Source organism: Piliocolobus tephrosceles, chromosome 15 (assembly GCF_002776525.5).
Source record: "Piliocolobus tephrosceles isolate RC106 chromosome 15, ASM277652v3, whole genome shotgun sequence".
In the NCBI taxonomy this organism is placed as follows: domain Eukaryota; kingdom Metazoa; phylum Chordata; class Mammalia; order Primates; family Cercopithecidae; genus Piliocolobus; species Piliocolobus tephrosceles.
In genome coordinates this window covers 55122511-55141076 of record NC_045448.1, presented here as the reverse complement: position 1 = coordinate 55141076, position 18566 = coordinate 55122511, and the positions used below count along the sequence as shown (strand labels likewise).

At 43.4% G+C, this 18566-nt stretch overlaps 1 protein-coding gene across 1 annotated transcript in view; it reads right to left on the bottom strand.

Annotated features, from left to right (window-relative positions):
- Window positions 1-13179, bottom strand: part of EML6 (EMAP like 6) — a 253531-nt gene extending 240352 nt beyond the window's left edge. Inside the window, exon 1 of the mRNA XM_023190182.3 lies at window positions 12983-13179. Coding sequence (XP_023045950.2) covers window positions 12983-13179 — 197 coding nt within the window. The remainder of the gene's footprint in view (window positions 1-12982) is intronic.
- Window positions 13180-18566: the final 5387 nt, after the last annotated feature.

Here is an 18566-nt window from a genome sequence, read left to right as displayed (position 1 = left end):
CTATTATTCTGAGATGGGGTCTATAGGATTCATAGTCCGTCAAAGCGAGTACAAAAAGGAAGTCCTATTCTAAGCAGAAATTCTAAGGGGATCATCCAAAAACAAATAAAAGTCATGCACAAGTCTTTCATTTATTCATTCAACAAACACTTCTTAAGCACCTTCTACATGCCAGGCTCCATTATAAGAACTGTAGGCAGAGCAGTGAATGAAACAGCCCTGCCCAAATACAGCTTATATCTTAAAGAGACAAGATGGATCAAAATAATTACTAGGGAAAAAAATAAAACAAGGATGGGCAATAAGGAATGTGTTAGAGAAGAGTCTGAATTTTAAACAGGGTAATCAGTTCAGGAAACACTGATCAGGCACCTAAAGGAAGTGAATAATGTCATGTGAACATCTGAGGGGACAAGGATCCAGGCATAAAGAGTGCAAAGAGTGCAAAGGCCCTTCAGCAGAAGAGCACCTGCGTATTCAAGCAGCAGCTAGAAGGCCAGTGTGGCTGGAGCGGATCAAGGAATGTAGAGAAAACAGATTGGATCACAGAGGTAAAAGGGGCCAAATCCCCAAATAGAGACTTAGAAGCCATAACAAGGACTCTGGCTTTTACTCTGAGGGTTCAAGGCAGAGAACTTACGTGACCTGACTTACATGGATGGTGCAAAAGTAATTGCAGTCTTTGCCACTGAAAGTAATGGCAAAGACTGCAGTTACTTATTGTAACCAGATTACTCTGGCTGCTGTGTTGAGAATAGAACGGAAAGGCAAGGACAGAAGCAGGGAAGAGGCAGTGGGTAAGAGGTCTCAGGGAAAGAGCACAGCATGAAGAAAAAGGAGAGAACAGATGCTTGCACTTCAACCTGGGTAACAGAGCGAGACTCCATCTTAAAAAACAAAACATACGCATTATTATTATTGTTGTTGCTGCTGCTGTCATCGTTACTGAACCATTTGAGAGTAATCTGATTCTTCACTCCTAAATATTTCTTCATGATTCTTCTAAATATTTCAGCACATATCTTCTAAGATAAGTACATTCTCTTATATAACTGCATTGCTACAATCAAATTCAGAATATTTTACAGTAACACAAAGCTGTTACCTCATATATAGTCCCATATTCAAATTTCACCGATTGTCCCAATACTGTTGTATATAGCAACCCCTCTCCACCCAATCCAAGGTCACACATTGCATTTAGTTCTATAATTCTAGTCTTCTTTAACCTGGACAGTTCCTTAATCTGTTTTTGTCTTTTACAAGAATAACATTTGTTGCCAAGTCCAGACCAGTGGAATTGTAGAACGTCCCTCAATTTGCATTGGTCTGTTTCCTGATGATTACATTGAGGCCATGCATTTTTGGCGAGAGAATCTGATCAGTGACATTGACCAGTCCCTGTATGTATCAGGTAGGCCTAGGGAGAGGAGGCAAAGGGCAGGGGAGGTAAGATAAAACCAGGGGATCACTATGATGAGGAAAGAAAAGGATGGGCACTGAGTAGAAGGTGATCAGCTGACCCAGTGCCGTGAAGAGGTTAAGCACGACATGGCTCCACCTAGCAATGGAGGTCACTGAAGCCGCTCCAGAGAACTCCAGGGGCCAGCGGAAGCAGAAACCAGTTCACTATGTTGAAAAGTAAACGAGAGATAAAAACAGGAGAGAAAGTAATGCAGACAACTAAGAACCTCAGGACTTCAACTTAGAAGAGATTTTGGAAGGATCTTAGGGATTTACAACTGAGGAAACCGAGGCCCAGAAAAGGTAAGTGCCGTGCCCAGAGTCACATGTCTGGTTAGAGACAGAGCCCATGCGGTGTTCAACCCCATGGGACCCCAATCCCCATGCACGATGCCATGCTCCCTCTTCTGAGAAGTGTGGCATTGAAGGAAAAGAGGAGAAAGGAATCAGAAGAAAAGGTTAATAAAAACAAAGTAGAAATACTCCTGCAATGATCTTCCTGAAATGTAAATTGGCCTTGTCTTGCCTTGTTTAAATGAACTCACTGGTACCCATAACTTGTGGAATGCGCGGTAAATCTCTTAGCCATCTAGCTCCAGCCCACTTAATCCAGCTTCATCTCCCACCATACCCTCCTCACTCTCATCTGTCATTCTGGTAACATTGAGCTACTTATTCTTGCTTCAGGGGACCCTGCTATTTTAAGCCCCTGAGCCTCTGCACAAGCCGTTCCTGCCCTGTCATTCCCTCCTTCCCCATTTTTTTTCCACCTCCCTGCCAAACCGCTCTTCAGCCTTCAAAAGTCACTTTCTCCAGGGGTCTTCCCTCGAACCCCTACTTCTGTATCTTCGGGTGAAACTCTTTTGGGCCAGGAAAGACAAATTTAGTTAGAGCTGGCAGGTGCTACCTTACAATCTCTGCAGATATCTGGACTTCACTTCCCTCTTACAAACATTCCAACATATTTTCAAAAGTTGCTTAAAAGACAATATTTCTTACAGTGAAAGGGATGCAAATCATGATTTTTCTCATAATACAGTCAAAATATCTGAAGCACAAACATTCAAAAGGAATGCCTCATTCACTATAAGAGCCATGGCCATATTCCAGTAGGAAACATTATGTCCTCAATGGCTGTATTTTCCATCCAGACGAGTAGAGAAGTAGAAGGAAGAAGTCAAATCAAATTTGGTGTCTAAGAACACAGCAATAATCACTCATTATTGCCATTCAAATATTCTTGCAAAACAAAAAGAAGATTCTGAATCCTGCCTGTCAATGCCAGCTGAGAATAGTATTTTTGGGTTTTATCTTCACAAAGTATGTATAAAATGAGTTCTATAGAAATCTCACCCCTATTGCTCCTTCCAGATAATTCAAAATATAAAGAATAAGTAAAAATACCCAAAGCACTTACTATGCCTATGACAAGGTGCTAGGCACAGGGACATACACATGAAATTCAAAGTAGATGGAAACATGGGTAAGTCAATAAATGCAACATGATGCAATGACTCCAGAAGGGAGGAACGTGCATGGTAGCCCAGATGCATAGAGAAAGGAGGACAAGGCAGTCTTGAGCTATTAGATAAGGCTTCAGGGAGAGGTGACACTCGCATTGACATTGAAGGAAGTGAAGGACTGTACAAGTAGAGAAAGGAGGGATCATTTCAGGCAACCAAAATGATACATGCAGGGATGAGGAAACACAAAATAGGATGCCAGAACTGGCATCCTTCAGGGAACTGCAAGGTGTGTGATGTGCCTGGAGGATGTTAAGACAGGGAGAGACATCAGGCTGGAGAGAAGCCAGGGAGAAGATCATAACAGACCATGGAGAACGTCCTGTGGGAGTTTGACTCTCATCATGCAGGCAATAAGGAACCTTAAGCAGGTTTTAAATCTAGCCTTAGGAAAATTCATTTTCAAAATGTGTTAGATAGCTACACTCACTAAATCATCCTAGGGTTCACTTGTGAAACCTTTTCACTCATTGCCATGGTTGATGTTCAGCAGGTATGCACCAGTATCTCTACCAGTTAAAATATGGAACTATTTCTTTACCAGTTGGTAATTAACCTCTGTCCCTCATCCCCACCTCCACTACCTTGGCTGCTGTGCCAGCCCCAGGAAGCCTCCTGTGAGTACCATCAAGCCACCTCCCCAGTGCCTGCCAATATCAGCCTCATTTCCATCTGCACTCCTCTAACCCACCACCCCTGACACCAGACCAGCAGGGGATTAAAAAAACCCTTAATAGTAGCACTGGCACCCCAGTGGACAAACACTTAATGCCCAACTGGCCTTCCAAGACCGCGGCCACCAGCCATTGCGTAGCACTGTCTGGAGACACTTCGACATGGTCTCTTATGAGAAGTGAAAACTCCATGATACATATCACCAATATTTTTTTTTTTTTTTTTTTTTTTTTTTTTGAGATGGAGAGTCACTCAGCCACCCAGGCTGGAGTGCAGTGGTGCAATCTCAGCTCACTGCAACCACTGTTTCCTGGGTTCAAGTGATTCTCCCATCTCAGCCTCCTGAGTAACTGGGATTACAGGCACTCGCCATCATGCCCAGCTAAGTTTTGTATTTTAGAAGAGACGGGGTTTCACCATGTCGACCAGGCTGGCCTTGAACTCCTGACCTCAGGTGATCCGCCCACCTTGGCCTCCCAAAGTGCTAGGGTTACAGGTATGAGCCACCGCACCCGGCTATATCACCAATATTTTTAATGTAAGCCCTTTTAGTATCCCTTTACTTACCTTTTCTTGTCCTCAACTCAGTATTTCTCATCACTGTCCTTTTCTGTGCATCAAGAAATCATTTGCTTCCACTTCTAATCCACCTTCTGTAGTAAAGTTGCCATTTATTCTCTCCCAGTCTAGTCCCCCCTTATTAGGGGTGGGGGATCTTCTCTAAAGGGGCAGCCCTTTGAAACACTGTCCCACCCTCCAGGCTGCAGCTGTTTGGACCCGGTGGACATCCTGACCCATGACGGGGCAATTAGATTCTCTTTCCTGGGAATTTGGAATTAAGACTCAAAAGATTGATTTAGTTGATTTTGTAGGACCAAGACTGATTGTACTCAGGGGACTGAGGTGGATTTTTGGGAGGGTGGCCATGTGCAAAATGAATCCTTGAGTTAAGCAGCCAGAGAAAATCAAAGCATGTATTGTCCAGAGAGAAGCAGAGATGTGAATCCCTGGGTTGCATAGGGACACTTGCAAGAGAAATAAGTAGAGAAAGAATAGCTGCCTGATAGTGTGCAGTGACTGATAGTGTGCACTCCCTGTAATTGAGTTCCAAAAGGTTTTCTTTCCACCTTGTAATCTCCTCAACTGTACTTCTTTGAAAAAGTTTCTTGCAACTGATGATCCTTACTTAGAAGACATCTTGTCATTTGTGAGTCTTGTTTTATTCCTATCCACAAAATCAACTCATAACATAAAAAAATGTTTTTCTGGCATTATTAAACAGCAGTTAAACTAAAAATGAAGGTTCATGCCTTAAAATAATTCCCCGTAGCCTTAGAAAAATTCTCTAACCAGCCTATTAAGGAATTACCAGTCCAGAGAGAGCTCCTTTCATCTTCAGGAGGTAAGCTGGCCTGCTGCTCCCCTCCTCTGTGTCGATGGGAAAGGGAGTAGCAGGCAGCAAACCAGTGGACAATCCCAGAATCCTTCAAATTCCAGTTGAGGCCATCCAGATGCCTACCTCCCTTAAGGGGAAGAAAGGAATGAACTGATAAAGGGGTAGAGATCAAAGGGCACCCTCTGTTACAACTCCCCCTGCTTTCCATACCACTCACCTCCTCAGCTGGCTCAACAGACCTGTGTCCAGCAGCAAGGGTAATGCCTATAAAATCATTTTTAAGAAGCAAAAACCTTTGGGAGTAAACAAATCCAATGGATAGGCTGTTGTTGGTCCCTAAACCAGCAGTTACTAAATACTGCACTCACTCTTCAAGTTATAGTTTACTTCATAAATACATAAAAATCTACATGTCATTCATTAGCTCTAACAGCACCTTTACAAATACAGAACAGCAACCAAAGCCTATGGTTTCTATTTCTTCTAGGTTAATCTCTTTAATGGTTATTTCCATTTCTGGGCCTCCAAACATTCAGCATCTTCTACATGGGAGAAGTTCGTCCTCTGCTGGCTGAATTCAAAGGCTGTGGGCATCCAAGATAATTTCATGGAGAAAAAGCAGTCTTTTCAACAAACGACGTTGGGACAACTAGACATCCACATGCAAGAGAATAAAGTTGGACCCCTACCTCACACCATATATAAAAATTAACTCAAAATAGATAATCTACCTAAATGTAAGAGCTAAAACTATAAAACTCTTAGAAGAAAACATAGGAGTAAATCTTGATGACATTGGATTAGGTGGTGGTTGCCTAGATATGACATCAAAAGCATAAAAAAAGAAAAAATTAATAAATTGGACATCATCAAAATGAAAAACTTTTGTACGTCCAAGGGTACCACCAAGACAGTGAATAGGACAACTCACTGAATGGGAAAAAATCTGCAAATAATATATAAGGGACTTATACCCAGAATATGTAAAAAAAAAAAAAAAAAAAAAAAACTCTTATAACTCAACAATGAAAAGACAAACTGATTAAAAATGGGTAATGATTTGAATAGACATTTCTCCAAAGAAGATATACAAATGGCTAATAAGTTTATGAAAAGATGATCAATATCATTAGTCATGAAGGAAATGAAAATTAAAACCACAATGAGATATCAGCAGCATGGCTATAGTAAAAAAAGACAAACAGTAATAAATCTTGACAATGATGTGAAGGAATTGGACCTCTCATACATTGCTGGTGGGACGGTAAAATGGTGTGGCTGTTGTGGAAAACAATTCCACAGTGCTTCAAAAAGGTGTTCAGATCCACACCTTGAGGATAGGAGAAGCTGCAGGATAGTGTTGCCTAATTAGGGTTGCTGCCATGGGAACAGCTTTTCACCTATCACAGTGTAATCCGCATGTCTGATTGATGCGGTTGGTGGGACTGATATAATTCTTTATTCAGCGCAATGTTTTAAAGCAGTGACCATTATGTGGTAAAAGAAAACACAGTCATGTTTCTTTTCTTTTTTTCCTTTTTTTTTTTTTTTTTTTGACAGGGTCTCACCCTGTCACCCAGGCTGGAGTGCAATGGTGTGATCACAGCACATTGCAGTCTTGACCTTCCAGGCTCAAGTGATCCCCCTGCCTCACCCTCCCAAGTAGCTGAGACCATAGGCACATGACATCATGCCTGGCTAATTTTTAAATGTTTTGTAGTGATGTGGTCTCCCAATGTTGCCCAGGCTGGTCCTCAACTCCCAGGCTCAGATGATCCTCCCACCTCAGCCTCCCAAAGTGCTGGGATGACAGGAGTGAGCCCGGTCTTATATTTCTGAATTAAAAATTAGATTCATGATGTGACAAGAACAAGTATATCCACAACAATAACTGAATGGAATATTTGTGACTGTCCTTGGAAATTTAGGACATATGTTACCAAAACCCATGAGGCATTAATGACCTGGATGAGAATTACAATGACCTTGGTCTTTCTCTGGCTATCTATACCAGAATTTTAGGCACATTACGTTTCTTCCCACTCTGACACTTTTGCACATAACCTCTTCTCTGCCACTACATCTTCACCTGTCTTCCCCTTCACACCCTTCAGGTCTCTGCTTAAATGCCATCTCTCTAGAGAGCTGCTCTGGAAATCTTGCCTAAGGTGGCTTCCATACCCCCATTAAACCCAGTTTCTCTGTGATTATTTTTCTTCTTAGCACTTATCACAATCTATAGTCACCTTATTTTCTTGCCCATTCACTGTTGGCTATCCCCATCAGAAAGTAAGCTTCAAGGGGGCAGAAACTTTGTCATGTTCACTGCTATACCCCCTGCATCTGGCACATTATAGATGTAAAATGAGTTTTTGATGAATTAACAAATACGAAAGAATAAATTACACCCAACTTAGAGAAAAAATAAATCTTAATAAAAATCACCAAGTAGAATATAACTAATAAAAAGAGCAATAATGCAATCATTTATGAAGATAAGCTTCCATCAAAAGCTTTCACTTCACACTCTTTCCAATACACAGAGTAAGTGGGATCCAAAGAGCAGAAGGATGATCCCATTGAGTAACTATGATTAAACCTCTTTCCCTCTCAGAGCCATACCTGTAAAATGAGAAGACCTATTTCTCAGTGTTGGGGGTGGGAGAATTCAATAGGATGACATATATATGAAGTGTCTGGTACAGAGCAAGCACTCAACTTAACATGGATTTGATTCTTTGTGGTTACTTCCATGTTTCTCTTATTCAAACTGGTCAAGGGACTAAAGAATATAAAGTCACATCTCTAGGCCTTCATGTGAACCTGCTTACCTGACACTCCAGATCCAACCATGGCTGTTAGACAAGTCTCTTCAAATCCAACAAGTTCAATTGTATTTGCAGTGCTAGATTATTTGAGCCATGTCACAATTTTGACTAAAATAATTTTTTTAAATTAAAATCTCCAATGGATTGTTGTTTCAGGTCATTGTTCCAAAGCTGTGGATATTTCTCTTTTTCAAATCTTTTCTTTTCTTTTTTTTTTTTTTTTTTTCCTTGAGCCGGGGCCTCACTCCTGTCGCCCAGGCTGGAGTGCAATGGCGCAAGCCTAGCTTACTGCAACCTCCACCTCCTGGGCCAAAGAGATTCTCCTGCCCTAGGTCCCTGAATGGCATAGACCACAGGCCCTGCTACCATGCCCAGCCAGCCCTTGTATTTTCTGTAGAGATGGGGTTTTGCCATGCCACCCAGGCTGGTCCTGAACCCCCAAGCTCAAGTGATCTGCCCACCTTGGCCTCCCAAATTGCTGGGATTAGCCCGGCCAAGCTGGGGATGTTTCTAAAGTAAACTTAAACATGGTTCCATTTCCAGGCAGAATTCTAATGATCTACTTCAAATATTCTTGAATAAATCAAACAGTTTATAGACCAACAGAGGATAAGCGGACTTACAAAGAGCAACAACTTATTACTTTCTGGTTAGGAAGAAGTCACAGTTATAGGGACCACAATGACAGAAAAATAAGAGGCCACAGAGCAATGAAGCCAAAGCTTGGAGCTTTGGAATCAGACCAATCTGGGTTCCAATTCCCATTTTACAGTCTGCCAGACAGTGACAACAGGCAATATCCTCAACCTCTCTGTGCCTCAGCTGCCTCCCCTGTAGACTGGGGTTAGCAACAGTGCCTCTCTCACTGGATTATGAGAGGGTGGATCAGAACAATCCACACACACATTCAGTTCTGAGTTTGGCACTTATGAGATGTTAGCTCTGGTTATAAGATTCATTCTCTGCCTCAAGGGTCTTATATATGCTTACAAATGAAAACAGAACGAAAGGATAGCCCTAAATGATACATATTAAGTGAGCAGTGTCAGTCACAAAACACACAAAGTTTTGGAAGTGCAAGGCGCCCGTCATCGGAGGATGGTACGAGGTCTCATGGGAGAGGTAAGACTGCAGAAGATGGGGCCTTGCAGGATGCAGATGCAAACAGGACCCTGGTGCTGCGCACTTACCATTGGCCAAACATTTTTGCATGTAATCCCCACAACAAACTACAAAGGAGATACCTTTAAAACTCCATTTTATAAGTGAAAAATTGTTTCACTGATGAGATAGTTAAGACTCAAAGAGGTTTAGTAAAGTCGCCAGCTGGTGGCAGACCTAGGTTGAAACTCAAGTATGACTGACAGCAAAGCCCAAGCTCCCACCGCTATGCCATTGGAGGGGTGAGGTTGGACAGACAGAGAAGGGCCAGCGGGGAAGATGAATCATTCCAGTGTGAGGCAGGGAAGAACAGAGTCATCATATGGCAAGTGGGAAGCAAACAATTTATGATTTTTTAAAAAAGGAAAATAAGGATAGGATGGTAGGTTAGGAGAGAGAACAGAAAGCTTAGGAATCTGGACTTCTGCCTGTGAGCAACGATGAATCATTGTTTTGTTTTGGGGGGTGTGTGTGTGTTTAGTGAAATACTACTTCTACCACAACTAAGAATATTTATTGAGCACCAACTAGGGGCCAGGTCCTACACTAAACCCTTTGCATACATTTTTTTCTAATAGTTACAACTCTGCAGTTTAGGTATTGTTACTCCCATTTCACAAATAAACAAGGCCCTGAGAAGTGAAGCCGCTCACCCAGATACCTCCAATAAATGGCAGAGTGGGATTTATACCCAAGTGCGCATGATAACGAAGTCAGTGCCCTTTCCCCTAAAGCAGCATTGTAGATAAACCTCCTTTGCAATCGGGAGCCAGAAAATGAGGAAGAACCTAGAGACAGGGATCCAGTCAGAAGCAATACATATAGGGGTCCAGAGTGAGGAGATAAATGTCTCAACTGGAATCACTGTGAAAATGGAAGGGAAGTAACAGAGGATGAATGAGTTCATGGGCTTTTCTTTCATTGACTCCCATTCTGTGTCATGTTTTACTATCTAAAGTAGAAACCAAGTTAGTAATTATCCCAGTCTCTACTACTGTCCTTGTTATCAAGCCCTGATTTGCACCTTGTTGTTAGCCCAATAGCAAATATTACTTTAAGTATTCACTTGTTCTATCACAATGTTATCAGGTCTAAAATATGGCATCATCTTCTAATCTGTTACCTGAAATGAAAGGTAATCATTCAAGAGAATAAAACTAAGCCTCCACATTCAATAAATTATATTATGCCTCACATACCAACATCTTTAAAAATCTGACTTAAACATATAGCCTGTCAAAGCAGAAGGACACATATGCTGAGCCCTAATGAACTCTGCCAAAACCTACATTATTATTAGGGTTCATTATGATCACGGAGATCACATGGTTTTATAAAATGGAGTGTGTTATCAATACTTGTTGGGCTGCTTTCTAGTTAATATTCTAGGCAAAGTAACACAAAAAATAAAGCAGTACAGATGTATGCACATGAATGTATCTTTCAAACTAATGAAAAAGCTATGTACCAAGTGGACAATTACTTACGCTATCTCACTTGATCGAAACGAGTTAGAAACGAACAAGTTTTGATATTCATGTAATGATTCAATAAAAAACCAAAATATTTTTGCATTAGAACCTTAGCTATAGTCCTCTCCATTTAATAACAAACCTCAATATTTCAGGTGGAAGAGCACATGGAAATGAGTTAAAATTCATAAGGACAAAAAATTGTGCATTGTGGTTTGTGCAGTGCCTTCGCCAGAAAAAGATATTTACATACATAAGACAAAGCAAAAGAACAGCATAAACATTCCAATTTTATAGCTCTTAATTCCATAATAATCGGTGGTTTGTGTTTTTTAATTCATTAATTTTATTCTTATGTACAAATACATATATGGATGTTAAAGAACTCTACTCTGCTCACCTATACATACTCTGACCCAACCAAATATTGTGGAGAATTATGAATACAGTCCTTTCTCTGAAATCAGGCTTACTACTATGTCACTAAGGTAGTTTAATAAACAGATCAGACGCTAACTGTCTCTTTTGCTTTTCATCAGTTAAGGCTCCCTACAAACGCAGTTATACACATCACTTCATTCACCTTTTCTTCAAATCTGAATGTTTCCTTAACCACCCAAGCTAGATTTCATCACATCCCACTAGCCCGGCTGCTTGTCATAACAACGGTTTACTGCAACTCCACCCTTTTCCCACCTTCAGTTTCAACAGTGCATTTGGTTTTTTTCCTTGTATCAGAGAAAAAATTAGGATTAAGAGTTCAAATCCACAAAGTAGTTCAGCGAACTGTCACATTAGTATTATTTAAACACAGGGAATTTTTCTGTTTAATTGCCACTCTCTCCCTTCCCCCAAAGGACTACATCTTATTTTGATGCTGTAATGGAAAGCACTGCATTAAGACAGAGAGAGCAAAAACATAATGGGTTTAAATTTTTTAACATCTAACCTTTTCATGAATCATTGTTAATCATTTGCACCTGTAACTTTCATAATCAGCCTAGCAATTAGAGAAGCAAAATCTGCAGAACAAAACTATGTAAGGATGCCCCAATCACAACCACTACCATGTTAGGGAGGGAAGAAAAAAAGCTATTTTTGTCATATGTTACATGAAAAAAGTTTTACATGTTAGTTCCACCAAATCTTAAGAACATTAGAGCTCCCATCTTCAAAAAAAAAGTCAAGAATTTTTAAAATCTGTATTTTGAATATTAAGTGTTTGCTTTCTGTAACAATTTTTCAACTTTAGGTCTCAGAAAAAAAGGCTCTGCAATATAAGCACATCATTGGGAAGGGGAAAAAAAGCTAATCTTTGAAATCATTCTCTGCACTGAGAAATCAGAAGCATGGACATGACACCACTTCATTTATTTCATTGTGAAAGACAAACTTAAGAGCAAAAGTGGCAATATTCTGAGAATGTAATGGTAGTTGTTCTATATCAATGAAACACACAAGTTTGGAAGGTACAAATATGGTCTCTGTCAGTTGTAGTCCATCCTCAGCAAGTCATTTTCCCTGTGGGCTGAGGCTCCCATATGATGAAAATCTTTCTTAACTGCTGAAGGCTGAAAAGGATTCCCTGTGAACAGCTTTTGGCCCATACTTTGGTCACATAAAAGCTGACAAAGGCTGGAGGAAAACGTGTCTGGTCCAAAGATGAAAGGATAGGGCCAAGAATCACAGTGTAACCCCCTTCAATTTAATCGGGAAGGCCCCTAAAATGGCCATTCATCCAAATGAGCTCTCCTGTCAGTCAGTCTTGGGCCATCCGCTAGCAGATGTTGGTCATTGTGTGGGCTGGCTGGTAGGATTTTGTGATCCAGCAGCTGCCAGCCTTTAATAACCTCAATGATGTTGTGGAAGCATCCATTTAGTTATAAATATGCTTTGGGCATTAAAACACTGCCAAGTGAAATATTAGAGAACAAACTCCCCGCCCACTGCAGAAATTTCCCAGGTCCAAAGCATCTAAGATGAAGATTCCAAATTACCAGTAGTAAAATTTCTTTTAGATCTTTTTTAATCCTCTCGCTTAATGAGAAACCCACGGAGGAGCCTCCCAAAGAAGATGCCCACACTTCAGGCTATTGGTCCTACCGTGCACCTGGTTAGGGAAGGAAGAAGTGTTTGATAGTTACCCAGGCTCCTTCCACTTGTAGCAGGAAAGAACAGCAAGAACGCATCAGGAACACTCAACTCCCTAGAGATTCAAAAGCCTGGATTCCGGAGGGATACAGCGAAAAGACATCTCTCCTTCCTCACCTGCATCCCCGACTCTGTTTCTGCCCTGGCCCTAGAATCAGCAGCCCTTCAGTAATTCCATGCGGCTCCAGACAGAATCCTCTATTCCACGGGGCTCCCGGATCCGACCCCAGGAAAGCCCAGGTGGTCATCCTCTTCCCACCCTCCCCGCCTCCACACGCAGCCTCTCCCCGCCGCCCGTGGCCACCCCCTTACCTGATAATGTCGTCGTTGTGTCCCAGGAAGAATTTTTGGCTGTGCTCGCGGGTGTTGTAAACCACCCCGACCCCAGCCACAAAGTAGACCACCTCCTTGCCGGCCGTGTAGTACAGGTTGTTGCGGCACTGGTGACCCCGGTACCCGTACACCCACTCCAGCCGGAGCTGGCAGCGGGGCGCCGTCCGATCCGCCATGATAAGCCGACCCCGCGCGCCCCCCGCCCCCCCGCGAGCCGGAGCCGTCCTCGCCGAGGCTGGGGCTGCGGCCGACCTGCAGGGACTCAGCGCGCGGCGCTGGGCGCTGATTTCCGAGGCGACGCACAGGCACAGCCCAGCGGGCCGGCCGCCACCATCATCCGCTGCAGCTGCCGCAGACGAGCCGCCGCCGCCGGTGTGCGGCCGCCAGACCCCGCCGGGCGCCGGGCTCCCTCTCCCCGGGCAAGGCGGCTCTGGGGGCGCCGGCACCCGCGCGCGCGCCTCACTGCACCTGCGGGCTCCGGCCCCCAGGAGAGGCTCTCAGGGGGGCCACCCCGCCTTTTACATCAGGGATCTGCATATCCCAACAGCGATCACTCAGTTCGCTCACTGAAGTTTGCTGTGCGCCGGGGCTTCGCAGCAGGCGGCGGGATTTATTCTGCGATAGCCTTGATTTGACAGGCAACCCGGGTGAGTTCTGCCATCGCTGTCCTTGGATCCGAAACTGACAGTCTATATCCAGGATGCAAGAGCGAGGAAGAAAGAAACAGATTTTTCGCATAAGTCACCCAATCCAAGAAAATTATCCCCAAACTAAACCAAGTTTGGTATTTTTAAAAATTTTCCCCTACTCCCGCTTTCTCCCTCCAGTTCCATCTCCTTAATAATATGAAATATGCGTAAATGCTGCTGCCTGGCTGATACGATTTGAAGGAACGCTTGCTGTTTCCCTAATAAGCGAGGGCGAATATGCAATGGTCATTTTTTAGATGCTCCAATTAGTTTTCATGTGTGTGTTTAATAATCATATCCTCCGTGAACCTCCTCTTCACCGAGAAAGCCATAAAGAACTTAGCAGCTCTCATTGATCACCAACTCCAATCCGCATCATGAAAGACTGTCTTACTCGGAAGAAACGAGGCACTAGTGCCATCGGAGGGAGTGCGCTACCTACAAACGCTCCTGTTCCAGGAGAAATTAAATAACAAGTGGCAAAAATCGTTTACCTCTCCCCCAGAAACGTCTGCGCTAAACACCGGGTCCTACGGAATCCCGGGTCCTGCCCTAAGCCCAGCGTGGAGCGGGATCGCCCGCGGGACAGCAACCCCCAACAGACACACACGTCCCGGGGGTCGGCGCTCTGTGCGAGGAATGCCTGCCCTCAGGACTGCTCAGCCCGCGCGCACTGCCGCCCTGGCGGCGCCCTGCACTCCTCCCACTCCCAAGCCAGCCTCGTCCGCGGAGCATCCCCGCGCTCTCTGCCTCTAACCTCTGCTGCCAGCGGACGCCACCGGCGCGTCCTGGATCCCGCGCGGGCGAACGAAATCCTCTGCTTGCCCTCCCCTCCCCGCCTCCCGCACCCAGGGATGGGCTTCGTCACTGGGGCGCCGCGGGAGACAGGTTCTTCCTCCAGCTGGGGCTCCGGGGGCGGGGCCACAACGCCGCGCTGGTGAACCTCCACTGCCGGTTACTAGGCGAGATCGCAGCGCTTGGAAACAGCGACGCCCCGGAGGACTGGGGCCGCCCCCTCCCTCTCCCGGCCCCGGAGGCCTCGTTCCCCGACGCATCCTGGGAAGTGTAGTCCTTTCTGCGCCGGCTAGGGCGGACAGCGCGTGGAAGGGACCACAAATCCCAGGATTCCGCGCGCCCAGAGACAGTCGCGGCGAGACCGGGACCGGCGTCAGCTGAGCCTGCGGCTCTTGGGGTGAGGAGATCGCGGTTCACCAAGGGCGACCGCGTGCCCGCTCGGGCGTTCCCTTGTGACTGAGGCGGGAGCTGGCGTGCGTGGGTCTCTGTAGAGAAAAGCGGTGGAGTTGGAACAGAGACGGTCTCTACAGCCCACCACTAGAATTTCTCCTGCATCGGTCCCAGAGAGTTGCTGTAACCGACATCCTCACCATGCTGTAACTAACTCAAGCTTAAGTTTGTTTCCTACTTCAGTTTTCCTTTTCATTCACATGGATTTTAATTTGTTAGAGTGCAGTTCTGCCAAGTTTAATAAAAATGCTGGGAATGTGAGCTCACTTGTGCCCTAAGAACCAGCGCCTTCCCATGACCTGCGTCCTAAATTAGAGGACTTAGGTATTTACAGATAACCAGAGTTTGGAAGCAGGAAGGTGGTCACGCCATGAACAACTAACTTTGGCCTTCAAACGCAGAAGCTTGTGGCATTTCTCCTAAAACTTCCCGAGGTGAACTATGAATTCACTGTGTTCTCAAGTAGCCTGTTTCTAATTTAGGGCCATAGCCTTTGGAAAGAGATTTCAAAATCCCAGTGACTAAGAGGCTGCAAAAGGATGATGGATTGGACGTTTGGAACGTCCTTTCCTTTCCAGGCTTTCAGCGTAATCGCTTACTCAATTCATCTCCCTCAAGTTTTAAGACAGCCCTCCGACCTAATAGGAAAGCTCGAAAGAACTGGAAGCGCCAGAGTTTGGATGATTTGTTGCCGCCTGCAGTAATGAAGAGGATTTTAATTGGTCTCATCTTTGTTTTTAAGGAAACAGAATCAACAAATAAGTGAGATGGCACTGTGCTAGGCAACAAGAACACTACCAAAAACAAAAACACGGCCTGAGAAAGGTTTGAGATGTAAGGAAAAATATAGTTGATCAATGATGTCGTGCCATAAAACAGTGCCAAATGAATTATATAAAGACAGTAAGTTTTTCTTGTTGTTCTTTTTGTTTTGTTTTGAGACAAAACAGGCTGTTGCCCAGGCTGGAATATCGAGATCTTGGCTCACTGCAACCTCCACCTCCCAGGTTCAAACGATTCTCCTGCCTCAGCCCGCCCTGTAGCTGGGATTACAGATACGCACCACCATGCCCAGCTAATTTTTGTATTTTTAGTAGAGACAGGGTTTCGCCCTGTTGGCCAGGCTGGTCTCCAACTGCTGATCTCAGGTGATCTGCCCGCCTTGGCTTCCCAAAGTGCTGGAATGAGCCACTGTACCTGGCCAGTAAGTTCTATATAAGAATTCAGAAGAGGAAGAGTTTCTCCAGATAAAATACATCGGGAAAAGTTTCATGGAGGAACCAGGAAATATAGATAGAATTGAGATCAGTAAAGATAAATTGAAAGAGCGTTCCACATGGGTTTAGGGAATAAACAAAAGTGTAGATGCAGAAAAGTGGATTTAGAGAACACTAAAGAGAATACCCAGTTCAGTGCAAGGGAGAATTCATATAAGATCAAGGGGACACTTGAAAGGTTATATTGTAGTTGGAGCTGAGCATAGGGGTTTGCGCTGTATCCTTAAAATAATGGAGTCATTGATTTTTTTGAATAAAAATAAGGGAATAACAAAGCAGTAATCAAAGCATGAGGTATTAGAAGTCTGGGGTAGTGCTTGAGGCTACGTTAGAGATAGTGGCAGTGGTCTAGAAAGGAAGAGATGCTTTCCAGAGAAAATGGACAAATGTATTGAAAAGGGGTCTCTTAAATGAAATGGATGGAACATGTTGATTTCCTAAATTATCTTTAGTATAACTAATGACCCCCATGCTGTACCAGCCTGTTAAATGAGTTGGAGGTATAAGTCTGAGTCTGCCACTTACAATTGTAACCTTAGGCAAATCACTAAATCCTCTGATCTTTACTCTCCTCATTTAATAAAGTATAGCAATACTTACCCCACAGGATAATTGTAAGAATGAAACAATACATATGTGAAAAGTTAATTTGTAAAGCAGTAGATAGATGTTAATTATTACTATATGGCAGTAGATAGTAACCTCTACTTGGAAGTGTCAAATAAGGCTGGTAATATCCTTTGGAAATAAGCAGTCTTAAAAAGCATGAGCAAAACTCATAATATAATAACATTATGTTGTAATGAATAGCAGTTAATGTGTTCCAGGTACTATAAATGGTGCTTTACGTGTATTAAATAATTTATTCTTCATCCTAGTAATAATCCTATGAAGTAGTTACTGTTATTTCCTCATTTTACAGATGAAGAAATGAAAGTAAGGAAAGTTTAAGTAACTTGCCCAGGAATGCACAAAATAGTGACAAAGCCTGGATTTGAATTCAGGCAGTCTGACTCCAGACTCTGCTCTTAAATGCTAAGAATGATGAAAGAAATTGTTTAGATGGTAGAGTAGGTTCACCTGTAAATGAAACCCAAAATAGCCATGATTTAAACTTGATAGAATTTTATTTCTGACAGAAACCTGGAGGTAGTACAGGCCTAGAATGATGGCTCTGCTTAAAGGAATCCTTGAGTACTCAGGCTACTGGCAGCATGCCAGCATTCTGCTCTGCTGTCCCTAGACCTCATGGTCCAAGATGTAGTACTAGCCATCAAACGTACATTTCAAGTACATTTCAAAGAAGAGAAGGGTCCTGGGGCACATCCTGGCTGCCTTTAAAAGGAAGATGCTCAAAAGCTACCCTAGGCCAGGCACAGTGCCTCACACCTATAATCGCAACACTTGGGGAGGCCAAGGCAAGAGGATTGCTTGAGCCCAGGAGTACTAGACCAGTCTGGGCTTTGGTGACACCCCTTTTCTACAAAAACTACAAAAATAGCTGGGTGTAGTGGCACAGGCCTGTGGTCCCAGCTACTCAGGAGGCTGAGGTGGGAGGGATTGCTTAAGCCCAGGAGATTGAGGCTGCAGTGAGCTGTTATCATGCCAGTAGACTCTAGCCTGGGCAACAGAGTGAGATCTCAAAATAAAAAAAGAAAAAGCCACCCCGAGTCTTTTCTGTTTATATCCTGTTGGTCTGAACTTAGTTATGTAGGCATACCTAGCTGCAAGGAGATATAGAAACTAGTTTTTATTCTGGGCAACCATGTACCTAACTAAAAATAGAGGATTCTTAAACTATGGGAAAAAAATAAATGGCACTTAAATCCCTTATCTCTTTTAATCCTTACAACAACCCTGTAAGTAAATAACTTCATTTTAATATGAGGAAACTGAGACCCAGAGAATAAGTAATTTAACCAGGATTATTCAATAAGTGGCAGAACCAGAATCAAATTTAGGTCTGTCCAACTACAGAACTAGTGTTATTAACTGCTATTCCCACACCTCCCAACCCAAGACATAGATCCATTTATTATAAAACGATGAGAAAGTAATAGCGGAGTAAAGCAAAGTCTCAGAATTTACTTCCTGAAGTTTCCTAGATAATAAGGGGGAAAAAGATTCAACAAACAGTACTAAGGACAGAAGATAAGTTGAAAAACTCATGAAAATTCTCACAAAAATGCTCCAATTTGGAAAAGTAAAATGTATGTATACATTTGTAGAGGTTGAGGTGAAGAAGGGGGATACATTTAGAGAAGACCCTGTATATGACTTTAGGTCTTCAGCAAAAATAGTTTCACTAGGACCTGCCATCATCAGGGAGGTGGTTGAATGATGGCTGTACTA